Raw genomic sequence first — 27,582 nt, 5'->3', positions numbered from 1 at the left:
ACTATGTGAACAGCCATGTGCTAGGTATTAGGGATGGGATCATTGACAAAGGGGGAAAAAGTACCTACTATAAATTAACTAATACAAGCTAACAATGTCCAGGCCTATGGGACCAAGCACTTTACATGTATTATGTCACTTTATCTAATTTAATCCCTATAGCAAAACCAAGCAAGTATTTTATCCGTGTTACATTTTTGAAATAGGAGTGTCACAGATATTGAATAACTTGCCCAAGTTACATGGCTAGTATAAAGTTTATAAACAATTTGACACTGTAGCCACCATTCTATTTGTGAGCCCTACCCCCCCAATAAAGACAAGAAACCAAACTAAGAAACAAACCAAACCTCAAGAGTTGTCTCTATTTGCAGATCTTTTGTTCGTCAATAAATTCAATATAGTCTTTCTGTCTCACTCCAAAGCTGCTCTTTCTAAAGGCTCTAATGACTATCTCTGATCAATTCTGTATCCTCACTACTTCTGTGAAGCATTTGCTATAGCTGACCACTTTCTTCTAATTGTAAAACTTTCTGCTCTTGACTTCTATGACATCGCCTTCTTACCTCACAGACTACTACTTCTCAGTCTCTTGCTGGTTCTTCCTCCTCCTCTGCTCAACTATGAAATGTTGGAAGTTATCATAGCCCAACTCTCCATCTACGATCTTTGCTTAGATAATATCGTATAGTCCAAGACTAGGTTTCATCTATAAATTCATAACTGCCAAGTTTATTTCTTCACCCTGAACTATACCCCAGACCAATATATTCATCTGTTTCTTTGACATCATCACTTGCATATCTTGGACTTGATTATTGTTAACGACCTCCAGATAATGACCACCAGGAACACAACTATAGCTGAGCAACTTGGATGTATTGCTTGTTTCAGTACGTGAGAATGCACACCATGGGGAACCATGGGATGTCTTAGGAAGAGGGTGTTAAAAAGGACTTGTTATAGAATTTGAGTTTGTGTTAGGAAATTTACAGGAGGGTTCAAGAAAGAGGGACTTTGGCCTGGATTGGAAGCTGTAAGGAAGCAAGGATAATTCTATAATTGGGTATTTTAATAAGTATTATGTAGAAGGAGGGAAGACTAGACTGAGGTGAAAACTATAATTGGTAAAGAAGCAGCAGGCACTCATATTAGCCAGGATAAGGAGATATTTGATCATTTTTATGGCTTGGGCAATGTTGATGTTGTGTCTGTGTTCACATATGATTATAGAGTGATCTTACTTTGGTCTTGATCTATCACGGTCACAACTCTGTCTTGTCTGATGTTCTGTGAAATTGTTTATGTTCAACAGAAGAATACCAATGCTTAGCTGTGATTGCCAGGCCAGCTCAAAGCAACAGCAAACCAAGCTGGTAGTACCAGGCCATCTCCTGGATGTCAAGGTCCGCTTTTCTCTTTCTCAGTATCCACACTAGAACTCTTGATTTACTGTCTTCCACCTCACTCAATCAAAAACCATTACCTCACAGACTTCCCTTCTATGTGGCACTACCACCCACACATATGCTAGCCCAAAACCTAAGATTCACTGTTGATGATGCCCTTTTCTTCATTTTCCATAGCCAATCACCAAATCCCATTGTGTTCTTTCTTTTATTTCTTCCGCCATTGTTCTGGTCCAAACTACCATTATGTTTCTCCTAAAGATAAAATGCATCCTATTTCCTCTGCTTCCACACTTGCCCCTCTACAATCCATTCTCTTCATAACAGATAGATCATATTACTCCCTTGCTTTAAAACTTTCAAATAGCTTCCAATTGTACTCAGAACAAACGCTAAACTTCTTACCCTGGCTTTCAAGGACCCTGGTCTGGCTTCTGCCTAACTCTCCACCCTCATCTATCTGGGACTATCTTGCCGCTCACTCACTATGCTTCCCCCACACTGGCCTTTCCTGCCCTGCCCCTGCAACATACCAAGTTCCTCTTTCTCTCTGCATTTGCCCTAACCTTTCTTTGCCAGGACAACATTCTCCCTACCAGCTCTTTCTCATCCAGGTCTCTTTGAGAGGGCTTCTCTGACCATCTAGATGCCACCTTCCTGGTCAGTATCACATCGTTTCATTTTATTTCCCTCAAGTAGTAATCAATACCGGAAAGAATACTGTTCATTTATTCATCCGTTATTGTCATCGCTTCATTGGAATTTAGCTTCCTACAGGGATGGTGTTTATCTTGCTCACTATGATTCCAGCCCCTAGAAAAACCCACCTACCTCATAGCCAAGGGCTCGGTAAATAGTATACACTGCCTTGCTGCCACTGTGCTAATTTCTACTAACGCAGCCACAAACAATCAGCAATTACATTTTCTGCTTGTTTTTAACGGGGAAGTAGGGCACTCAACGAAAAGGAAATAAAAGCAGAGTCAAGAAAGTGCCTTTTATCCATGGAGTGCCCAATGTGTTGTGCGGCCACGTATATAGGGATGTGTCAGCACCTGAGGTTTTTTCTTCTCTGAGCTAGCTTCTTTCCTGGAAATCATGCTGGGCCCTTAGCCTTATGGTTCACCCTGTTTTTTAAGATCATCCACGGGCTTCATTCCCGTAACCGCTCTTCTAGCTGGCCAAGGCGGCGGGAAGAAACCCCACCCTCTTGCGCAAACGCTCAGTAGCGGAATCCGCGGGGTCGAGGGCTTTAGTGTGCGCATGTGCAACCAGAGCGGCGGCGGGAAGTGTTGCGCAGGCGCATCCGATCGACTCGGTAGGTGGGGAGCTCTTGGAGACGGCGACCCAGGCATCTGGGGAGCCACAGAAGTCGTACTCCCTTAAACCGTGAGTTTCCGACGGTTTGTTCCATGGCGCGGGATTGTGAGGGATTAGGAACGAATTCTGGATCGTGACTTCGGTTTTCTCGCCTTGCAGTTCCTTTCCCCGCCCCCCTTCGGATCCCTCCGACCTGCGGCGGGAAAGTCGCGCGCCTGCGCACTAAGCATCTGGTTCGGTCTCTGGCCCGAGGGAAGCCGGTCCTTCCCGGCTGAGCTCGCGGCCAGCGCTGGCCGGCGGATTCCCATTCATTCACCCTTCTCCTCCTCCGCCCAGTACTCGTGGCCAGGGTCGTATCAGTTCTCCGTCAACTTGCTTGGGGCCTTGGACGAGCCTCCTGGCGCTTCCTGTCAGTGGCGAAACGGTTTTCTCCCTCAGTTCTTTTCCTGACTTCAAACCGCCCCCGGCGCTCGGCCCCTCCCCCACGCGGTCCCGCTGGCTGTGCCGGACTCGCAGCCTCGCCGTTTCCCACTGCGCCTGCTGCTGCGCGGGTGCCCAAGCCGGGAAATTCTCCCTGCAGCCCCCTGCCGGTGTTTCTGATAGGTGAAAATAAAGCACATGGAATTCCTTAGACAAGGCCACAGTATGCCCTACTGTGGAGGTTTGGACACATCGTGCGTTTGAAAATGTTTGCCCCTTTGGGGGCAGTAGCATGTTTTTAGTGCGTGGTTTAGCGAGTGATCTAAACTTCTCCAGTGTTCTAATTTTCACAGCTGCTTTGCTCCCCCTGTGGATGTAACCCCTTAGCTGGCATTTTGCATCCCAATTGGCTTGTGATGGAGGCGTCTTTGGGGATTCAGATGGATGAGCCAATGGCTTTTTCTCCCCAGCGTGACCGGTTTCAGGCTGAAGGCTCTTTAAAAAAAAACGAGCAGAATTTTAAACTTGCAGGTACGTGTTTAAATCCAAAGATGTACAGTTATAAAGATTTTTCAGGCAACAATTCTGTGTTTTCAATTCCTCTCAAAAAATAAGATTGAATCTTAAAGTGAATTGTATGTTTCTATAGGACAGTGTTAAAACAGAGCTTCGTATGATCTAAATGTAGGACTGAATTGCGATTTGGAAGACTGTAATACAACCTGTTTTACGGTTGAAGTTGCTATGGTCTCAGTATTGGTAATTAAGAATGCAGAAATTTGATGATGCCCAAATTAAATTTCTCTTTTGTATCTGTGTTCTTATCTCTACTCACCACATTGCCTTAAGCTTAAATTTAGAAATTGACACTGGAGATCATCACTTAAGTATTCAAAAGCAGAACTCACAGACAAAAAAATATGAAATGTTTGTAGCAATAATAAAGCACGATATCTCTGTACAGCATGAAATGTTCTTTGACCGTAAACCAGACCTTAGGATGAATAAGACAGGGTCAAGCAGTGCCTGCTCTTGTACACTCGCATGTGTACCTTCATTTCTGCTCTGGCACAGGACCTGGGACATAGTAGGTATTTGTTAATAATAAATATTTGTTAAATAGAGGAATTCTAGTTGACTGTATTTTTTTTTTCTGAAAGGGTAGCCAGATCATCTTTCCCATCTTTGTCTTAAGTGAATTCTGTGCTTGTCCAAAAGATACTTATTTTGACCTTTTGTCCATATATTCTTTATAACCCCACCCTAGAAAAATATGACATCACATACTTTCTGCTTTGATGGAAGTCAGTTATCCCACTTACCTAAACTTGAAACTTTAATCTTCAGCTGATGCTTTTTATTTGTTCCCCATATCGTCACCTAGCTTTATTTCTTTTTAGTAAGTATAGCATTGTGTCTTCTTTCCATTCCCATTTCCACCACATTAATTCATTTCCTTACACTTTGTTCCTGATTTACAACAGTTTCTCACCTATGCTGCCTGCTTGCACTTTTCCATCCTTCAGTTCATCTTGTATGTTGGTGCTAGAATAATCTTAAAATGCCACTTTCATCCAGTTTCATGGATACTGTTCCTCTTCCTTTCCATTTTTCCAGCAGTTAGCTGTTTTTTTAGTTCATCTTTCCCTTACTAGTCATTGGACACATAACACAGTAACACAGTCATTGTAGTATTCTTTTTCTATTGCTTAGGACTCTGCATTTTGTCTCCACTGTAAGCCCCTTGGCGGCAGTATCTCCTCTGGTTTCTGAAGTATGTTGTGACTTCAGCAGAGTATCTGAATGGATGACTCCGAATTGGTTCTAGCATCATGTTTAGGAGAATGCCACTATTGTAATATTCTGAAAATCTGCTGGGAAGTAATGAATGGGGTGAATTTTATTACAGATTTCAAAAGTTTTGTAGCGTTTATGTAACAGAACATTGGACATTATAATATGATAAATCATAAAACGTGCTAAAACTTTACTCTTATGGTTCTTTTTTAAATATGATCCTTAATAACAGCTAAAGTTATATAAACATAACTTCAATAGGGAGCAAAGCTGATGAGGTCCAGGCACATAACAGTCTAGTAATCTAATTGGGAAAGTAAATCAAATTAGATCATGAGACAGGTATATGCCTGCACCTCATCAACTTTACTCCTTATTGAAGTTATATTTTTGATTGGATGTTTTATATATCTTAGCATTCCCAGAGCTTAACAGTGTCCAGCACATAGTAGATGCTTGAAAATATTTGAATGAATGATTTAATGTAAGGATATAAAGTAAAATACTTAGTGTAATGGATGAATAGCATGTCTCTTTATTTTGAGATATTTGTCAGATTTTTATAACATTTTTCTGATAAACATGATTATTGAAATTTTTGAAGTAAAGAAAGCCAAAATAAAGTCTTTTCCCATTATTGAAATATTGCCACTGTTGACATTTTGTTATATTCCTTTGGCCTTCCTAGGCATACATAGGTACATTTTTTAGAAACTAAATTGGGATCTTGTTTTGTTTTTGTTTTTGAAAAGAGAACCAGAATATAGGATCTTATTTCTGATCTCCATTTTTTTAAATATATATCTTGAATATTGCTCATGTAGTAAATATTCTACAACAGGATTTAAGGACCATTGCATATTATATTATAATATATTTAATCACCTTTTACTATTGACCCTATAGATTGTTTCTATTTTTTCCTATTAAGAAAAATGCTGTAATGCACAAACTATCTGGCATAATATTGGTCAAATGTTTATTCTTTCACTGTTTTGCCAAGCTTTTTTTTTTTTTTTTTTGAGACATGGTCTCTCTGTCACGCCACTGTCACTGGAGTGCAGTGGCGCAATTACAGCTCACTGCAGCCTTAACTCCTGCACTCAAGCAATCCTACCCCCTCAGCCTCCTGAGTAGCTTGGATTACAGGCGTGTGCCGCTACACTCAGCTAATTTTAAATATTTTTTTTAGAAACAGGATCTTGCTATGTTGCCCAGGCTGGTCTCAAACTCCTGGCCTCAAGTGATCCTCCTATCTTGGCCTCCCAGTGCACTGGGATTACAGGTGTGAGCCACCATGCCTGGCCAGTAAGCTTTTATTTTTTTTTAAGTATCTACTATATGCCAAGTTTTAATAAGTGAGAAAGATCTGTTCAGTGAAAGAATGATGTATAAACTCTATATTGAAAGTCTCCTCCATACTGGTGAACTCTACTGGAAGGAAGGCTTGCTTCATTCTGTTTGCTACAATGACACCCTTAGCCCATGCTTCTAAAATGGGCTATGGGTACCATCTTTGTTTGCCTGGGACAGATCTGGCTTATGGCTATTGTCACAATGTAATTATTATTCCTGCTGCCTTTTCTCTCAAGAGTGTCCCAGTTTGGGCTTACATTATGTATTATCCCCTAGTTCCAGGAGGTATAAACCAGAGAGTACATGAAGCCCCAGAATAACCATGACTATATGCCTAGAGTGTCAGTTTTAATCCATGACAAGACATTGAAAACGTTTCATTTATGTGATGAATATTTATTGTCTGTTATATACATGTACTTTTTTAGGTGCTAGGGATAAATCAAACCATAAAACAGAAATTAACACCGTGGTAGTTAGACAATAGACAGAGAGTAAACAAAAGAAGTAAATACTGTGCTCAAAAGTGATTAATGTTACTAAGAAAATGTAAAAGGGAAGGGGAGTTAGGAAGTATTGGGGAAGGAGATTGTAATTTTAGTGAGTATGGTTGGTCATAGCCTTCTGTAACATTTGAGCTAAGACTTCAAGGTGGTGAAGGAGTGACCTGTGCAGATTATTTGGGGAAGAGCATTCCAAACAGAGGAAACAGCAAGTACAAAGACCATGAGATGGGAGTGTGCCTAGCATTCAAGAATAGCAAGGAGGTCATTGTGGCTAGAATGGGGAAGGTAATTGGAATGAAGTCAAAGAGAGATGTAAAGAGGCTTTCTAATGGAGTGAGATGTGAAACCATTAGAGGTTTTGAGCAAAATAGTGACAAGGTGACTTAGCTTTATCAGAATACTCTGTTTAAACTCTGTTTGCTATGTTGCAAACCGACTGACTACTATGTTACAGATAGACTCCAGGCTGGCAAGGAGTGTAGTTAAGGAGACTATTGGTATATTAAAACCAACTTGGATATATTATGCAGCAGAAAACAAAAGTGACTTAAAATGTCAAAATAGAAGCCTAGACCTTCATGTATAAAATAGAGGCATTTAAATAATTTTTAGCATATTACAGATTTTCGGGCTCCTCCTCCAGTCCTCAAAGTCTGTTTCATTTGTCTGTCTTTAGTACTGTTTTCCAGCTTTTGACATGAATGCACTTTTCTGCTTTCTGCTGTCATTTCCCACTTCAGAATTTGAGGATTTTGCATTCACTTTGGTTGCCAGGAAGTTTTACTGTTGTTTAAAATTGTTGAAGTTGTTCTGAAGTGACAGGAAACCTTAATAAACATTTTGATTTTTGTAAAGAGGAGTAGATGCATAATAAGTGAGTAGTGGTGTGGAAGTACCCTTAATGTTTCTCCTCCCTTTCACATCTGTTCTCCACTTGTCATTTTTCTGCTTAAAAACTTCCTATAGCTTTCATGTGCATTCTCTCTTGTCTTCCTCAGCCACATTCTATTTCTATTATTATTATTGTTGTTATTACTATTGAGACAGGGTCTCCCTCTTCCATCACCCAGGCTGGAGTACAGTGGCACGATCATAGTTTAGTAACCTCAAACTCCTGGGCTCAAGGTATCCTTCTGCCTCAGTCTCTGTAGCTGAGACTACAGGCCCCTGTTACAAAGCCCAGCTAATTTTTGTTTGTTTGTTTGTTTTTTAGCTTTTTTAAGAGATAGGGTCTCAAACACCTGGCCTCAAGCAGTCTTCTTGCCTTAGTCTCCTAAAGTGCTGGGATTACAGGCCTGAGCCACCGCCCCAGGCCACATTGTATTTCATTGTCTCTCAGCCCTCCCCCTACCCTAATCATCCAAGCCTTTTTTTTTTTTTCTTGTTCCTGTCTTTACAGACATAGTTAATTTTTCCTAAAATGTTTTCTTCCACTTTCACTACTTGGTGAATGCTTCAGAACAAAACTTAGCTGTCAACTGAAGGCTTCCTATCACCTTCAGAAATCCTCCCCAACCTAGTAGTATATACATTCTTTTATTACAGGTGTCACCTTGTATTAAGAATGATAACATGTTTCCTTTACTAGACCAAGCTCTTAGTGGCTGCATCAAATTTATTGGTTTTTTTTTACATACCCATTGCTGAGCATTTTTTAAGACAGCGTTTATTTAAATGAATTAGTTCTAGCCAGGTGCGGTGGCTCACACCTGTAATCCCAGCACTTTGGGAGGCCAAGGTGGGCAGATCACTTGAGGTCAGGAGTTCGAGACCAGCCTGGCCAATGTGGTGAAACCCTGTCTCTACTAAAAATACAAAAATTAGCTGGGCGTGGTGGTGCGTGCCTGTAATTCCAGCTGCCCATGAGGTTGAGGCATGAGAATCTCTTGAACCCAGGGGGCAGAGGTTGCAGTGAGTGGAGATTACATCACTGCACTCCAACCTGGGCAACAGAGTGAGACTCCATCTCAAAAAAGAAAGAAAATTAGAAAATATATATAATCAGCAACACCTCTGTGAAATTGGGCAAATGATTTAACCTCCCTGAATTGAGTTTCCTTATCTGAAAAATCAGGATAATCATTCCTGCTCTGCCAAGTTCACAGTACTGTTAGGAAGATCTCAAAAGATAATGCATGTGCCGGTGCTTTGAAAATGTCTTAAACTTATGCTATATAGGGCTAGTAGAGCCTAGATACTGTAATAAAATCTGAAGACTTATCTAGTTCTCTTCTGTATCCAGTAGTTTACTGGGTTTTGTATTATTGCCTCCCCTTGTTTTAACTATGTACATTTTTATAAAGAACTGATACTTATTTAAAAGTAGCAATTTATCTGCAGTCAAGGATAGAGGATACTACTGGCAATTGGGACAAATTTTTAAAAATACTTTTTTACATGCTTGAGAGCTTTAGTAGGCCTTCTCTCTGAAAATATAGTGTGAATATTTAATACATAAAATTTTACCAAGCCTTTAAGATTTTGTATCTTTACGGGAAATAGTTTTCAAGAACATCGCAATGTGTCCTTGTCATGCCATCTAGTGATCACAGCACAAATTGTTTAGTTATTTTAAAAATTTGGTGCTTTTTCATGTTGTAATCTCTACAGTAACAATGTATCTCTTAGTATATAATTCCAGTATAGTAGAAATTTGGTGTATTTAATTCTGGGACTGTCATTTTTGTCTGTTCAAGAGGTGTGTGTGAGTTATAGCAACTTGATGGGTTTTAATCTTATCACAATGTTATTAAAACTTTTATGTATAATTAATTACTCATATTTTGTAATTTATTTCATTGAGCTTTTTAAATTTTAAGAAACTATAAAATATACTGTCATTGATTAAAACTCTAAATTTTTGTTTCCTTGAAAGGTGTTAAAAAAGATATTGAGAAGCTTTATGAAGCTGTACCACAGCTTAGTAATGTGTTTAAGATTAAGGACAAAATTGGAGAAGGTAATCTGGGGATATGCTTTTACTATTTTTACAAGGTCTTTTTTCCCTTCTATTTTCCTTTTGTAGTCTTGGTTTTCATTACTATTTCTTATTGAAAAATATACCACTTTTTAGACTATTAAGACCATAGTTTTATTACTAATTATGGTAACAGGTTTTCTTTTTCAACCTTAAAGAAAGAATAAACAATAAATATTTCCTGTAAAATGAAGTCCTGTTTTAATCTATTATGCCATTGGAACAGTTTTTACAATCTTAGAATTGTTTCATTAACATTTTTAAAAACCAGATATTGAAAAATTTAATAAATTGTTTTACAGGCACTTTCAGCTCTGTTTATTTGGCCACAGCACAGTTACAAGTAGGACCTGAAGAGAAAATTGCTCTAAAACACTTGATTCCAACAAGTCATCCTATAAGAATTGCAGCTGAACTTCAGTGCCTAACAGTGGCTGGGTAGGCAATTTAAACATATTTTAATTGAACTTGTATATAATTTATAAGATTTTAAAGTAGATATTTAGCAGGGATGAGGAGATTATATGTGAATTAAATACATTTTTCAGTCAAGTGTTTGCAATTTGCTACCACTTTCCTTCTAACCTTGCAATAGTTAGTTAAATTTATAGTAATTCTTTTAGATTGGATTTCCCTTGAGGCTCGACTTGATTTCCTGTCTTTTATCATTGCTTTTTGTAATCTTCCTGCCAAATCATAAACCTTGGCTTTCATGGTTTACATTATTTTGTAAATGTAGGGAACTCACATTTCACATTTCCCCAGCTATTGATGACCTCATCAAATATTTTATTTAGAATAACAGAATCATCTGGTATGGTTTCTCTCTGCTAGGTCATTTCTGTCAACATGTGGACATGATTTAGAATCTTACCCTCCTAAACTGCCCTCCTTCTTCCACCTGCTCCATCATTTCTTTGTTCCCCCTTACAGCCAGACTTCTCAAAAATTATCTGCATACATTGTTTTCATTCCACACCTCTCTTTCACTAAATACCTATTGCGGCTGTTCTCCTCTATGCTAAACTGGAAACTATAGAGTCAATCATTACTCTAGGCATCATTTAACACAATTGACGTGAACCCTTGTCTTGACTTCTGTCCTGCCACACCCTCCTTGTTTTCTTCTTCCCTCATTTGGCGTTTCATTTTCAGTGTCTTTGCTAGCTCTTCCACTTCTATCTGACCCCTAAATATTGGAGTTCCTCGTGCTTGCTCTTAGGTTTCTCTGTATTCTTAGTGTCCTCCATTTCCACATGATCTAAAGTAATGATTCCCAAAAGTATATAGTTAATCTCAGACCTTTTATCTTAACTACAGGTTTGTGTATATCCACCTGCCTATTTAACATTTCCACTTGGTGCCTGATAAATATCTCAAACCTAAAAGACAAAACTAAACCTTAACATACCAAAACAAAAAAAAAAACACCACAACAAATGTTCTTATCCACCCATCTCTGCAAATGGCCCATCTACACACTTGTTTGGGCCAGAAACCTAGAAATCATCCTCATTTTCTCTATTTCTCTCCTAAACCACATTAATCACTAAGTCCTAGCCATTTTGGCTCTAAAATATATCTAGAAGTTCATCCATGTCTTTCTATCTTCTCTGCCACTACCTCAGATGAAGCCTAGACTACGACTGTAGCCTGCTTCTTCCTTCTCCCCTTAGTTCTGTCTTTACACAGCAGCCAGAATGATCTTTAAAATATAAAATATATATGTATATAACTTAAATTGGGTCATTAGTTCCACCACTTAAAATCTTTCAATGGTTTCCCTATGTACTTTGAAAAAAAAATTCAACCTTCTCATGCCTATCTTCCCACCTCCCTCACTGTGCTCCATTTCTTTAGTTTATCAAATTTGTCTCAAGAGCTTTCTTACCTCAGGGCCACTGCCCAGACTGTTTCCCCATTCAGGAAGACCTCTCCCAGTCATTGCTTGCTGACCCTTCATCTTCTGATCTGAGCAAGAGTGAAACTGGACGCAGTAGTTCATGCTTGTAATCCCAGCACTTTGGGAGGATTGCTTGAGGCCAGGAGTTTGAGACCTGCCTGGGCAACCTAGCAAGAACCCATCTTTACAAAAAACCTAAAAATTAGCCAGGCAAGGTGGCACGCATCTGTAGTCCCAGCTACTTGGGAGGCTGAGGTAGGAGGATCACTTGAGCCCAGGAGTTTGAGGCTGTAATGACCTGCGATCACTCCATTGCACTCCATCCAGCCTGGTCAACAAAACAAGACCCTGCCTCTGAGAAAAAAAAAAAGAGTGACACTGCTTGAAAGATGTCTTCTCTGAATTAAATTAGATTCTCCTATTTTTTTTTTATTGTCATAGCATCTTTAGATTTCTTTCAAAGCCCTTATTGTAATCTGTCATTATAAGTTACCTTGTTGTTATCTATATTGTCCACTAGATAGTAAACTCCATGAGGACAGAAATTCTGTAAATTTTATTCACTATTGCATCACTAATGTCTATAATCCCTAACAGCAAATAACAGTGCCCACTAAATACTGAATGAATGAATAAGCCTGTTTGTTTCAGCCTTCTGTGTATTATAGAAGACAAGAAAATGAGATGGCCTCTATAAAGAATGCTTGCATACATTCTTGTACCCTAAATATGATCATTCCTTCTTCTATACTTTTAACTGTCTCCCTCTACCACTTTTTCTTTTTCTGTGCTTAAAAAAGTACATGCTAAAAATGCCTTCATCTGATCTTACAATGCAGTCAGGCAAATTGTCTTTAGGCTCAGCTTCCATTGTGTTACATTTTCCTTCCTTCTGTTTTGTTTCTTCCTTTCCACTTAAATTGCTGTCTTAAAAATTACCAGTTAATTATTCTTTGCCTAACTAAAAGCCTTCCCTCAGTTGTTATTCTCTTTGACTTCCATGCTAATAACTCTTCCTTCAAAATTCCTTTCTTATTTGGCTCTCTAACTTGACTTCTTCCAAGCTCAGTTTTCTTTTCTCGCTATTAATTTTCATGTCTGTAGGTATCACTTCTCTGCAAGTACTCTCACTGACTTCTCACTTGTCTTCTCACTTAAGGCTTAGTCCCTTGTCTAGATATCTCTATCAAAATGATGAGGTCTGGTTTTAGATGCTTCTTTTACTGGCTTCTCTACTCACTTTTTGGTATCTCTTGTTTTCTTACTCAGGCTCAAAATCATAGAAATCACCTTTGTCCTATTTTCCTCTTTTATGAAGCAGTGTAGCACAGTGATTAAGAGCATATATCTGGAGCAAAATGCCTGGGTTCAAATCCTGGCTCATTGATCTATTAGTTTAGTGACCTTAATTTATTTATTACTGTTACCATCTTATCTGCTAAGTCTTATTAATCTTTTCCCTTTTTTCTCATTCTGCTGCTTCCCCAGTCACAACTATAATTACCTCGTTTGAATTATTATAGTAACCTCAAAACTGGTGCCATTTTTGTTTTAAAAGAAAACTTTAACACAAGAACACAAGTCACTTGTGTTTATATTACGTGATGATGATTTAAGTCAGTTTTCTAGCAATATGTATGCATTGCTAAAATTGCGGTTTTTAAAATTAGGCATAAAGTTTTAGTCCCTCTGACCTTTCTTCTAAAAGTTCCTTGTGCATTTTTCCACTAGGGGGCAAGATAATGTCATGGGAGTTAAATACTGCTTTAGGAAGAATGATCATGTAGTTATTGCTATGCCATATCTGGAGCATGAGTCGTTTTTGGTAGGTTTTAATATTTCTTGAATTTTTATTAGCTAAATATTTAATTTCAAACAATATTTGTAACTCATTTCATTTGTAACTTTGTTTTAGGACATTCTGAATTCTCTTTCCTTTCAAGAAGTACGGGAATATATGTTTAATCTGTTCAAAGCTTTGAAACGCATTCATCAGTTTGGTATTGTTCACCGTGATGTTAAGCCCAGCAATTTTTTATATAATAGGCACCTGAAAAAGTAAGTATGAAGAGTTACTAGGAAATATTTATCCTATTTCTTTTAAAAAACAATTTTATTGTCTATATTTAAGGTATTGAACATGATGTTATATATAGATAGTACAAAAGTTACTATTGTGAAGCAAATATTTATCTCAGTTACCCATCTTATTTTTGTTTTTATGGCAAGAGCAGCTAAAATTTACTCATTTAGTATGAATCTCATATACAGTACAGTTTTATTACCTGTAATCTTCAGAGTGTGCATTACGTCTAGATTTATTTATCCTACATATCTGCTACTTTGTATCCTCTGACCTATATCTCTTAGATATAATATAACATACTGCAACAGCCATGCACAGATTATTTCTGTTTCAGTTTCTTTGTGATTGGAAAGGGAAATTTGGTGACGAAGAAGATAAAATTGTATTAGTGGAATAATGTACATTATTAGATGTACCATGGTTCAGTGGAAATAGCATGAACTAACAGACTTAGAGTCTAATAATTTTTGACCTTAGACATGTCTCTTATCTCTGGACTTCATTTTTCTTTTCTAGTAAGTGAGGGGATTGGACCACATGATAGACAATTTCCTGTTTTAACACAAAAGTTTTATTTTTATGTATACTTTTTAATGCTGATTATAATTATAGAGAAATTATAAGCTAAAAATAACATAAATACCTCTATATAATGGATCATATTAAACATAATAATATTATAACTTCTTTTTTGAGCTTTTATATGCCTGACTTTTTAATTTTAATTGGATCAGATTTTAAAACCATGATTTTAATTTTTTTAAGCTTTCTTAACTAGAAATTATCTGCTATGATGCCATCTCTGCCAGCATCAGAGAACAACGGACTGTGTTTATGTTATGTATTCCTCTTCTGCCTTATTAACACAGACCACTGGAAAAAGAAAATTTGATTGTGGGACACCTCTTAATTTTCAATCCTGGTTAGCTGTTAAATTCTTACTTTGTCTGGAAAACTTATTTTTTTTTCTTTTTTCCAGAATGTTATAAATTCCTAATTGATCCCAAAAGAATTACAGTTTTTATGAGGATGGTTTGAGAGTATTACAATGTTACTAAGCTTTAATTGCTACAGATAAGTAAAAATGCTTAATTTTGTCTCTTAGGTATGCCTTGGTAGACTTTGGTTTGGCCCAAGGAACCCATGATACGAAAATAGAGCTTCTTAAATTTGTCCAGTCTGAAGCTCAGCAGGAAAGGTGTTCACAAAACAAATCCCACATAATCACAGGAAACAAGATTCCACTGAGCGGCCCAGTACCTAAGGAGCTGGATCAGCAGTCCACCACAAAAGCTTCTGTTAAAAGACCCTACACAAATGCACAAATTCAGATTAAACAAGGAAAAGACGGAAAGGTTCTCTCTCTTTTATTTCTTAAGTACCGACACTGTTTTAGAAATATACTCCTTCAACCAACAGAGGGAGATAGAATACTAGGATAGTACTTATAATTTAAAAAACTTTTTTTTGCATTTGTTATATGTATTCAGTTGATTAAATTTTCACTAAGATTTGTACTGAATCATTTTGGTTACTATTTTAAAACTAAAATTTACTTTGTCAGTTTATAACATCTGTCATTAACTATTATGAAATCATATTTTATGACAAAAATGGAAAATATTAAATTTTCCCTGTATGTTAAAAAGTTCAGATTAATTATCCTTTTTAAAAGAAAGCATTAGTTATAGGGGAGGAATTCTGAAGTGTCTATCTCCATTTTAGCTGCACAGCAAAATGTAACATCCATGCAGGTGGTTTTTGAATTTTTTTTTAGTTATATATATTTGTGGACTATGATAACATTGTATGGGTGTTGAGTTCTGTCTAGACTATTTTCTCCTTTCACAGAAGTGGTTTGGTGCCTGAGAATGACTTGGATGCAGCTGTTTTTGTTTCATCTCACTTAACTCTTTCAAAACTATGGCAGAGTACAGCTGGCAGAAAGTGTTACAGATATAATCCTTATTTTCCTTGTTTTTGTTGGTATTGTAGGAGGGATCTGTAGGCCTTTCTGTCCAGCGCTCTGTTTTTGGAGAAAGAAATTTCAATATACACAGCTCCATTTCACATGAGAGCCCTGCAGTGAAAGTAAGTAATGTAGCTTAATAGCATAATGGTCAGTCAGTCATACACTGAAGAGAATTTAGGTAATAACTAGATTAACATTTATTATCAGAAATTTTTTAAAACTAGAGTTTGGCTTTGGCAGAAGGTATTACTGCTTTAAGCATTTAGTCAAAACTTGTTTTCTCCAGTTTTTTTCTGAACTTTTCTGGTGGAATTTTTTCTCATTTTTGGTTAGCTATTACTGCTCTTTCTCTAGAGGAACATTTAGAACATTAAGGGCTTTCTGTCATTGCTAGAGTGTGAGCTCCATACAGTTAGCTAACTATTCTGACACATAGTTGATAGTGTAAAGATGTTTGTAAAGTTAACAAAATCATCATCAATGTAGATGATTTCAGATTGACTTATGATATCTTGTGACAGCTAGACAGCACGAGCAACAAATTAAAACTGTGATTTTAGCCAACGTACTTGTGCAGTTTACAGTTCTGAAATGGAGTTAGACACTAGAACATAACTGTTTTATACTTCTGTAATATATCAGGAAAAGTTCTAATAAAGTATAACTCAAATATTGGCCAAGCTAGGACTAATTAGTAAATTTTAATATAAGGTGACTTTACAGAAAAACCCAAGAAGACCTTAAACATTTTAATAGACAACAGTTTATTTACAGTCCAATAGCCATTCAGCAGTTTTTAAAGTTATGCTTCCGCTATTGCTTTTTGCCATACTAGCATTTTAGGACATCATGTTTAATATCATGAAAATAGAAAAATGAGACTTTTCTTTTACAGCTCATGAAGCAGTCAAAGACTGTGGATGTACTGTCTAGAAAGTTAGCAACAAAAAAGAAGGCTATTTCTACAAAAGTTATGAATAGTGCTGTGATGAGGAAAACTGCCAGTTCTTGCCCAGCTAGCCTGACCTGTGACTGCTATGCAACAGATAAAGTTTGTAGTATTTGCCTTTCAAGGTAATGTGTTTTGATGGTGTTATAAAATCACCAGCATGCTGCCATTAGAAATTGCATTGACTTGGGTGGATAATTTTGTGAGTGCAAGGGATCAATTCAGATCAGTGAACTACAATGGGCCTTGATGCAGAGCAGTAGTATGTTGAAGAGCAAATGATAACAGTTTTCATATATTATTTATTTAATATGGATACACTCTGGAAAACACATTTGCTCTTATATGCAAATAAGTGGGACGGGGTGGCTTTTAGAAGCTTAGAATCACACATTTTGATTGCTGATGTAGTCTTTTCTGTTTTCTCTTTTTATTCCCGTTTATGTGGAGTAACCAGAACCAAATAGTAGAGCTCCTCTCTTACTCCCACCTCCAACTCTTTGACTCATAAATTTCTTCCTTTCCTTCAAGGCTTGGCTTTCATAAAGCCTTTCTTGATTAACTCAAATATATAAGTGTATCTGTGATCAATTACTCCAAACAAATGAATTTTTATACCTGTGAATTGCTATTGGGTTCTATTTTTTCTATTATGGCTCTTATTATCCACTACTGCTTTTTATTCTTGGAGGTTATTTTAAACCTTTCTGGAGTAAGTCCGGGGAACTAGTAGAGGGGGTAAAAAACAGAAGAAGAAAAATCTAGGATTTTTATCACACTAGATTGTCATTTACTTTATAGTAACACTTATTATATAGGTATCAAGGCAAAATTTACTGTGAACTAAATTGATGAATGTTATTTTTTAGACTTACATAGTTCAACTTTAACATAACTAGAGAAATCTTATTTCATCATAAGGCGTCAGCAGGTTGCCCCTAGGGCAGGTACACCAGGATTCAGAGCACCAGAGGTCTTGACAAAGTGCCCCGATCAAACTACAGGTATGTTGTACTGGAAATACAGAACCCAGTTAAAATGGATTGTTCCAGACGTATTTTATTTTATGATCTTTGTCTATTTATAACTAACATTTGAGTTCTTCTGCTTTTAATTATGTAAGCAGTTCTTGCAGTGTGGCATTCCTATTTTTGAGCTAATGCTATTCTTTATGAAAGTTTTTAATCCTAATGTTGCCTCTCTTTTTTTGTTTAAACAGTTTATTCCATAGATTACATTTTGCGTATTTATTTACAAGATGATCTTACCATCTTGTAAATAAATACGCAAAATGTAATCTGTGGAATTTTGTTGACATCACCTTTGTGGGGGAAAAAATTATGTTTAATAGTTTTTGCCAGCCAAAGACTTAAAGCATTTTATTTGCTTGCTTAATATCTCAGAAGTTTCCTGTGATGTAGATATATTTGTGTTTGATTAAAATTATTTTTGTTATTATATAAACAATATAATAGCAGTTAGAAGGTTTTGAAAAAGAAAAATGTCTTCCGTAATCTAAAAAGTTACCATGGAGCTGGAATCCAGGAAACATCTTGAATGAATAGATGAATCCTGCTATTCACTTGGATTATGGGCTTTGGAGAAATGTATTCATTCATTGAATGTCTGTTCTTGCTTGCTAATGATAACATAAATAAATAAATGAGACCATCTGTTCACACTCTAGTCAGGACACCATCAAATAATTATAAAATAACTTGTTGAGTATGGTAATAAAACTTATTCAAGGTATTTAAGGAGTATCTAACTATCCTAACCCAAAGAGATTATGAAAGGCAATTCATGAAAGAAATGACCTCTTAGAATGTAAATTGGGCTGAGAAGTTAGCATAGAGGCATGAGCCAAGGAACTCAAGAAACAGCATACAGGAAACTAAAAAAGTTTCATTTTGGCCGGACGCGGTGGCTCATGCCTGTAATCCCAGCACTTTCGGAGGCTGAGATGGGCGGATCACCTGAGATCAGGAGTTTGAAACCAGCCTGACCAACATGGTGAAACCCCATCTCTACTAAAAATACAAAAATCAGCTGGGTGTGGTGGTGCGCACCTGTAATCCCAGCTACTCAGGAGGCTGAGGCAAGAGAATCACTTGAACGCAGGAGGCGGAAGTTGCAGTGAGCCAAGATCGCACCATTGCCCTCCAACCTGGGCGACAGAGCAAGACTTCATCTCAAAAAAAAAGTCCAATTTTGCTAGAATATTAAGATGCAAGTTGAGGAATGGTGAGAGATAAACCTGGAATGAGGTAGACAAGGTCAGACCACAGTTGTTACAGTTTGGACTATATACTGTAGATATTGGAAAGTTAAGTGAAAGAAGTGACAGTGGTATATCCTAGATGGATCATTCTGGCAGGCGTGCAAACAGATTAGCTTTTGGAGAGTGGTGGCATGAATTTGTCCGGGTGAGAGGATGAAAATGTGAATGAGGGTATTGGTAATAGGAATGAAAAGAAAAGTGAAGGGTTAGAAAGGCAGAGCTTGGTGGATAATTGGATGTAGAATTAGGGTGTGGTATGGTGAGGGAAAAAGGCATTCAGGATGTTTACCAGATTCCTAGCTTGGGAGACTTGGATGTGTACCAGTAACCAAGGTGGAGAGTAAAGGAGAAGTAACTGGTTTATAGGGGAAGGTAAGGTTAGTTTGGGGTATAATTGGTTTGAGGTATTTGTGGGACATCCAAATAGAGATTTCCAGCAGAATCAAAGTTAAGTCTGATGCTCAGCGAAGGAGCTGGGCTAGAAATACAGTTGAATGTCATCATTATATAAATGACAGTTGAAGCCATGAAGTGGATGGACCAATCAGGGAGAGTATACAGAGAGAGAAGTTAAAACTCTGAGGAACATCTGTCAGCACTTAAGGCTTGGAGAAAACATTGAAGGAGCAGGCAGAGGTACCAAAGGAGCTAAGAAAGGCAAGTAGGGCCGGGCACAGTGGCTCATGCCTATAATACCAGCACTTTGGGAGGCCAAGGCAGGCAGATCGCTAGGTCAGGAGTTCGAGATCAGCCTGGCCAATATGGCGAAATCCCGTCTCTACTAAAAAGTACAAAAAATTAGCAGGGCATGGTGGCACACACCTGTAGTTCCAGCTACTGGGGAGGCTGAGGCAGGAGAATTGAACCCGGGAGGCAGAGGTTACAGTGAGCCAAGATCGCACCATTGCACTCCAGCCTGAGCAACAGAGTGAGACTCAGTCTCAAAAAAAAAAAAAAAAAAAGGTGATACAGTAGCCCAAGGAACAGAGAGCAGAGAGCAGATAACCTGGTGATACTAGGAAGTCAACAATTAAGAGAGATGTCAACTTTAAGAAAAAAAAAAAAAAAAGAGCTTTTTAACATCAAGTTGAGCTAGTCGTAATCTTTAACTACCAGAATTCAGAAGATTAAAGTTTCTATAGTGGGAATGTAAATTAGTACAACCACTATGGAAAACAATTTGGACGTTCCTCAAAAAACTAAAAATAGAGCTACTACATGATCCAACAATCCCACTGCTGGGTATATACCCAAAAGAAAGGAAATCAATGTACCAAAGAGGTATCTGCACTCCCATGTTTGTTGAAGCACTATTCATAATAGCCAAAATTTGAAAGCGACCTAAATGTCCATCAACAGATGAATGGATAAAGAAAATGTGGTACTTACACACAATGGAAGTACTATTCAGCCACGAAAAAGAAGATCTTGTCATTTGCAACAACATGGATGGAACTGGAGATCATTATGTCAAGTGAAATAAGCCAGGCACCGAAAGACAAGAGTTGCATGTTCTCACTAATTTGTGGGATCTAAAAATTAAAACAATTGAACCCATAGAGAGCAGAAAGATGGTTACCAGAGGCTGAGAAGGGTGGTGGGAGGGTGTGGGGGATGTGGGGACAGCTGATGGGTACAAAAAATAGTTATAAAGAATGAATTATCCAGCACTTTGGGAGGCCAAGTCAGGTGGATTGCTTGAGCTCAGGCACTCGAGACCAGCTTGGGCAACATGGTAGAACCCTATTTCTACCAAAAATACAAAAAAGTAGCTGGATGTGGTAGTGTGCATCCATGGTCCCAGCTACTCAGGAGGCTGAGGTGGGAGGATCACTTGAGCCTGGGAGGCGGAGGTTGCAGTGAGCGAGATCACACTACCACACTCTAGCCTGGGTAACAGAGCCAGACCCCATCTCGAAAAAAAAAAAAAGAATGAATTAAGACCTAGTATTTGATAGCACAGCAGGGGGATTATAGCCAGTAATTTAATTGTGCAGTTTAAAATAACTAAAAGAGTACTTTGAGGGGCTGAGGCAGGCAGATCACTTAAGCCCAGGAGCTTGAGACCAGCCTGGCCAATGTGGCAAAACCTCGTCTCTACTAAAAATACAAAAAAAAAAAAAAAAAAAAGAGCTGGGCATGGTGACATGCCTGTAATCCCAGCTACTCAAGAGGCTGAAGCATGAGAATTGCTTGAACCTGGGAGGCAGAGATTGCAGTGAGCTGAGACTGTGCCACTGCACTCTAGTCTGGGCCACAGAGGGAGACCTTGTCTCAAAAAGAAAAAAAGAAAAGAATATAATTGGATTGTTCGTAACACAAAGGATAAATGCTTGAGGGAATGGATACCCTATTTTCCAGGATGTGATTATTACACATTGCATGCCTGTATCAAAACATCTTATATACCCCATCAATATATACACCTACTGTGTACTCAGAAAAATTAAAGTCTTCACAGTCACAAAAAAATAAAAAAGTAATTTTTTAAAAGTTTCTATAGCAGTAGTTGGCACAAGTGTCAGCTGAAGAAGAGCTTCTAATGTTCATTACTTTTCACTAAAATGAAAGCACTTTGACCAGTATGGTATGTAATTCTCAAGGATCATTCAGATTTTTTCCCACATAGCTATTTTTGGATTCCTTTTGATCCTATAAAATGTGCGTTTACTTAGTGTTTCCTAGTGATTAAATATCCTTTTAAATTTACCAACACGTTGCTCAAGAAAGAAAACATATTTTGCAGTGAGGATTCTCAGTCCTGGTTGTACATTAAAATCACCTGAGGAACTTTTTTAAAACATTGATGCCTGAGCCCTACTTCAGAACTGTTCAATCAAAATCTTTGGGTCTGGGCATCTGAAATTTTTAAGGCTCCCAAGGTGATTCTAATGCATAATAAATGTTGAGGACTATTGATTTAGATGATAAAATTATAGATTTGAAATTTATTTTTAAAATTTGTCTTCTGTTGCAGCAATTGACATGTGGTCTGCAGGTGTCATATTTCTTTCTTTGCTTAGTGGACGATATCCATTTTATAAAGCAAGTGATGATTTAACCGCTTTGGCCCAAATTATGACAATTAGGGGATCCAGAGAAACTATCCAAGCTGCTAAAACTTTTGGTAAGCAGTTTTGTATTATAGAACAAAACAAAATGCCTTTGATTATCTCCTACAAATCACTTAATAAATTATTGTGAAATTTTCTTTACAAATAAACATTCAGTCTTGATAAAGTTCTCTAATATTATGTAGAAAATTCTTCAGTTGCTTGAAAATAAATTTATCACCTCTCTATACATATAATCATTTAATCTTATTAAGCACAAAGTAATACACTGTTGCAGTATTTAAAGTTTACCTTTATAATTTTATAAGAATAAGGAGTAAAATCTTAACTCCTTTTAGTTATGGTTTGACTTTTATTACATAAATTTACCTTTTATTAAAGGCATGTTTTACTTTGTAATATGTTTTACTTTTTTATTGTATTTTAAACATCAGATGCACTATGTCTTGGTACTTAGAGTGTCCTTGCCTTAAATGATCTTAGGCTATACTAACAGGTAAACAGTTAATTATTAATACAGTGTAATAAGGACTAGGGAAGAGAATGGAAATGTGTGTTGTCAGGTTGTGTAGGTTTACGGTAGCAGAGAAGCAGAATGCATAGAAGGCCTTAACTGATGGGATATTATTGTAAGCATATATTGGACTTGGATGTCATCTCCTTAGCCACGCAAGTTCTTCAAGACTGGGATGTGCAGTGTACTTCATAGGGCACGTAAGAATTATCTCAGCCTTGCTCTGGCCAACAATCTGAACTCAAGTGCCCATTTAATGTTTATTTTCCAAGCTCAGTTATAGTTAATACTTTCCAAGGAATAAGTGGGATTGACTCAGCTTACTACCATACAATACAGAACACCCCAGGAGACAAAGTTTCAGCCAGCCTACCTCAAGAGTAGCTGGGCTGTCTTGTGCTCAACCGCAGGATCAGTGGGTCTTAACCAGAGTTGCATGTCAGAATTATCTGAGAATCTTTAAGAAATACATATGCCTGCCCACTCAGCCTATTCTTGGAAAATATGATTCAGAAAAACAAGATACTTAGGAAGGCTCCAGCCTTGTTAGTTTGAAAAAACAAGTGATTCTGACTAAGAAACTATGGGTGTTTAAGAACCACTGCAAAAATTACTGCCCTTGCTTATGCACTAGTGCTATAGTCTAATCTACAAGAAGAACTTAGTGGTGGTTGTGAAGAAAGCCTCATCTTAATAGAGGCTTGCCAAAATATGTTTCTACAGTAAAGTCAGTCCACGATTTGTAACTATCTTGTACTTATTGTAAGAAAATTTTCTTTGAAGATAATAGGATGAAATAATACATACAAGGGAAAAAAAGTGACCATGAGTGGAAAGCAAGATTGATATCTTAGAAATGGCATTCTTACATAATAATATAACAAGTATGTTTATTCTCAACTGAGAAAACTTTCATCTACTATTGAATAACTTCGTGAGAGGTTTATGAACATGAAGTTTATCAGCCAACACCAACATATTTTATTGAAGAGCTTGAATCTCCCCCATTGGTAATCCAAGTTATAATCAGGGCCAACAATGGAAATACAACATCTGACACAAAAATACTCTAGATCAAGTGCCATGATAGCAAGCAAGAGCTTTTAGAGATTTATCATTGTAATACTTCTCATATTAAAAAAAAAATAGGGCCAGCCGTGGTGGCTCACACCTGTAATCCCAGCACTTTGAGAGGCTTAGGTGGGCAGATCATGAGGTCAGGAGACCGAGACCATCCTGGCCAACGTGGTGAAACCCCATCTCTATTAAAAACACAAAAATTAGTTGGGCATGGTAGCATGCACTTGTAGTCCCAGCTACTCGGGAGGCTGAGGCAGGAGAACCAGTTGAACCTGGGAGATGGAGGTTGCAGTGAGCCAAGATTGCACCACTGCACTCCAGCCTGACGACAGAGCAAGACTCTGTCTCAAAAAAACAAATAATAAAAATAATGCCATAGGACTTGTCTCAGTTGTATTAGTATGACATCTGTAGTTATTTTAGTCTTGATCTTACTATAACTTTGGACTGAGTATAAAAGCCTCAAAATTTCAACAAACACAACTGCGTTCCCCTTTGTAACCTAAAGAAATGACTTGGCTGAAATTAGCAGTGAGAGCACCTTTACTTCTCTTATCTGTCCTCAACCCTTAAACCTGGCTCCATTGTGGGTTGTCATTAAGTACTCAGTGAATTGTGTTGAATAAATTAAAAAGAAAAGTCTTGAGCTGAAACAAATTCCTGACACATAGTAGTCTGTAATAAAATATGTTGACTGATAGTGTTACTTGAAGTTATTTTTCCTGAATATTGTAAATGAACCCTCTTTTTGGTCATATAAAAAAAAGCATATTGTATAACTTGGGGACATGCTATAACATATACTATTAGTTATTTTATGACTTCAGAACAAGCTAATAAAGGAATAAAACTATATGAGTATTCCCCCCTGGCTATAATTTTCTAGAGAGAATAGGAATGATAGAATCAGTTTAAAAGTAAAAAAGCATTGGCATATTGTACTCTCAAAGAATTTGGTCTTTAGTAATTATTTGTTTCCTCCCTTTCCCTCCCCCATTTTTTTCCCTGGCTTAGTACACCAGTCCAGTAGTTAGTTCAGAATATGTAAAGGTAACTTTTTATCATCCACAGTCAGATTAATGACTGTTGACAATCTGCATTCTCAGAAAGGCATCTAAATGTTGTGGTACTTGTTGTTTCGTACATTTAGTACATTTCTGTTTAATAAGGAAATGTAAGGCAAAAATAATACATGATTGCCATTTGTGTGATTAACTTTTTTTTGCACATCTGATAATAAACCCATCAGGAAGTTATTTCAAATACATTTATATTTTTAAAAACAGATCTAGTTTGTTTATTTGTTCGTTCAGAAACATTTATTGGGGCTTTATGTGTGCCAAGTACTATTGCGAGTCTCTGCTTTCACAGAGCTTAAATTCTAGTGAGGGAGAGAACATAAATAAATACTATGAGAAATGAGTGGTACTGAGATAAAAGGAAAAGGGGAGGGAAGAGGCTCATTTAGGATAGGTTGGTCAAGAACAGCATCTCTAAGGATGTATGTGTCATTTGAACAGTTGTTGAAAAGAATAATGCCTTTTTGTCTAGTCCAACAGACATTAACTGACTACCTAATCTGTACCAGGCATAGGCTGGGTTTGGGGGGTTCAAAGATAAGTAAGACAGTTCCTGCCTTCAAAGAGCTCACAGTCTACTAGGTGGGACAGACATATATAGGATAGCAAAAGTAATAGTAGAACTCTCAAGATACAGTAGAAACTGAAATTGATCAGTTCTCTCTGAGGGTGTCAAGCCTCAGAGGTGATTCTTGATCTGAGTGGTGATGTCAGTGAGAGTGTCCTGGGCACACAAGGGGTGCAGGGCATCCTAGGCAAAGACAGGAGTCATGTAGTCAGACATAGAAGCATGGAAAGGAAGTAGAGTGGGGGCGTGGGAGCTGCAGCTAGTTAAAGATTATAGAAGGGTAAGACGAAGCTTGAGGAATTGGCAGAGTCAAGTGAGTGCCTGGCATATCTTAGTAAGTCACTGCTTTGTACTTACTATCTCCCACTATGCAATTCAAATACAACTTAAATATAGCATGTGGTGCTCTATCTCATACTGTGTGTGTGTGTGTGTGTGTGTGTGTGTCCGTGTCTATAAAGCATATGTTTGAACTTTCATGTTTCTCATGAGAGAGGCTTCTGATACATTCAAATAATAAAATGTTTTTTTCTGTTGTTGTTTTTTCTTCTTTTGCTTTTAGGGAAATCAATATTATGTAGCAAAGAAGTTCCAGCACAAGACTTGAGAAAACTCTGTGAGAGACTCAGGGGTATGGATTCTAGCACTCCCAAGTTAACAAGTGATATACAAGGGCATGCTTCTCATCAACCAGCTATTTCAGAGAAGACTGACCATAAAGCTTCTTGCCTCGTTCAAACACCTCCAGGACAATACTCAGGGAATTCATTTAAAAAGGGGGATAGTAATAGCTGTGAGCATTGTTTTGATGAGTATAATACCAATTTAGAAGGCTGGAATGAGGTACCTGATGAAGCTTATGACCTGCTTGATAAACTTCTAGATCTAAATCCAGCTTCAAGAATAACAGCAGAAGCAGCTTTGTTGCATCCATTTTTTAAAGATATGAGCTTGTGATAATGGATCTTCATTTAATGTTTACTGTTATGAGGTAGAATAAAAAAAGAATACTTTGTAATAGCCACAAGTTCTTGTTTAGAGACCAGAGCAGGATTAATAATTTATTTTAACATTTTAGTGTTTGGTGGCACATTCTAAAATATAGATTAAGAATACTTAAAATGCCTGGGATAGTTCTTGGGACTAACAACATGATCTTCTTTGAGTTAAACCTACCTAAGTAGATTTTAGGTGGGTTCCTATTAGGTCAGATTTTTAGCTTCCCTAATTACCTTTCACTGACATATACAGAAAAAGGAGCAGTTTTAGTTTTAATTAATTAAAATTAACATGTGATGAGGATTAAATGAATCAAAAGACTTAATTTGTAGATTCTTTTAGAGTTATGAGCTAGGTATAGTTTGGGGAAACTCAACCTGGTGCTGGTGCTGGTGCTCTTAACAATTTTGTAAGTAAAGAAGATAATTTCCTTTTCTAGAGGTACATATTAGGCCTTTTATGAACACTAAAACAATGAGGAAATGTTGGTCATGGGGCAAAGTATCACTTAAAATTGAATTCTTCCATTTTTAAAAAACACTTCATGAAAGCATTCTGGTGTGAATTGCCATTTTTTTCTTACTGGCTTCTCGATTTTCTTCCTTCTCTGCCCCTACCTAAAACATTCTCCTCGGAAATTACATGGTGCTGACCACAAAGTTTCTGGATGTTTTATTAAATATTGCACGTGTTTACAGTTGGGAATTTAAAATAATACATACACTGGTTGATAAAGGGAAGCTGCAGGACCAAGGTGAAGATTGATAGTCCAAATGCTTTTCTTTTTTGAGTTGTATATTTTTTCACACCATCTTAGATATAATTAGGTAGCTGCTGAAAGGAAAAGTGAATACAGAATTGACGGTATTATTGGAGATTTTTCCTCTGCGTAGAGCCATCCAGATCTCTGTATCCTGTTTTGACTAAGTCTTAGGTGGGTTGGGAAGACAGATAATGAAGTAGGCAAAGAGAAAAGGACCCAAGATAGAGGTTTATATTCAGAAATGACATATATCAATGACAGCATATCAAACTTCCTATGGGAAAAAGTCTGGTGGGTGGTCAGCTGACAGAGTTCCCATTTAGTAGTCATAGAATACAGAAATAGTTTAGGGACATGTATTCATTTTGTTATTTTGAGCATTGATAGGTCAGTATATCTACCTAATCTGTTTGGTAAGTATAGGATATATAAACCATTACCATTGATCTGTCTTATGCCATAATCTTAAAAAAAAATTGAATGCTCTTGAATTTGTATATTCAATAAAGTTATCCTTTTATATTTTTTA

At 37.3% G+C, this 27,582-nt stretch overlaps 1 protein-coding gene across 15 annotated transcripts; it reads left to right on the top strand.

Annotated features, from left to right (window-relative positions):
• Window positions 1-574: 574 nt before the first annotated feature.
• On the top strand, window positions 575-27,582 carry CDC7 (cell division cycle 7). Of its 15 annotated transcripts, none has more exons than XM_055116192.2 (12): window positions 575-893; window positions 3,486-3,680; window positions 9,684-9,767; window positions 10,088-10,223; window positions 13,420-13,513; window positions 13,604-13,746; window positions 14,880-15,129; window positions 15,770-15,865; window positions 16,642-16,820; window positions 17,617-17,699; window positions 21,954-22,103; window positions 25,854-27,582. In XM_055116192.2, exons 2-12 carry the CDS (start codon window positions 3,566-3,568, stop codon window positions 26,246-26,248), a joined length of 1,725 nt encoding a protein of 574 aa, XP_054972167.1. In that variant the 5' UTR covers window positions 575-893; window positions 3,486-3,565; the 3' UTR covers window positions 26,249-27,582. The 15 variants fall into 15 exon arrangements, with proteins under 15 accessions (XP_054972167.1, XP_063463000.1, XP_054972182.1 ...); XM_063606930.1 differs by having other exon boundaries at window positions 577-893; window positions 1,316-3,680; XM_003808411.5 differs by lacking the exon at window positions 575-893 and adding an exon at window positions 2,662-2,727 and having other exon boundaries at window positions 3,503-3,680.

The sequence above is a fragment of the Pan paniscus genome, chromosome 1, assembly GCF_029289425.2.
Source record: "Pan paniscus chromosome 1, NHGRI_mPanPan1-v2.0_pri, whole genome shotgun sequence".
NCBI classification, from domain to species: domain Eukaryota; kingdom Metazoa; phylum Chordata; class Mammalia; order Primates; family Hominidae; genus Pan; species Pan paniscus.
Note: the sequence above shows the minus strand (reverse complement) of the source record. Positions and strands in the feature narration are given on the sequence as shown.

Bases quoted from the DNA above. Each gene is read 5' to 3' on its own strand.
- CDC7 (XM_055116192.2), top strand. From the start codon at position 3,566: ATGGAGGCGTCTTTGGGGATTCAGATGGATGAGCCAATGGCTTTTTCT. The intron at 3,681-9,683 runs GTACGTGTTTAA...TTTCCTTGAAAG, and splicing joins GCAGAATTTTAAACTTGCAG to GTGTTAAAAAAGATATTGAG. The intron at 16,821-17,616 runs GTAATGTGTTTT...TTTCATCATAAG, and splicing joins TGTAGTATTTGCCTTTCAAG to GCGTCAGCAGGTTGCCCCTA.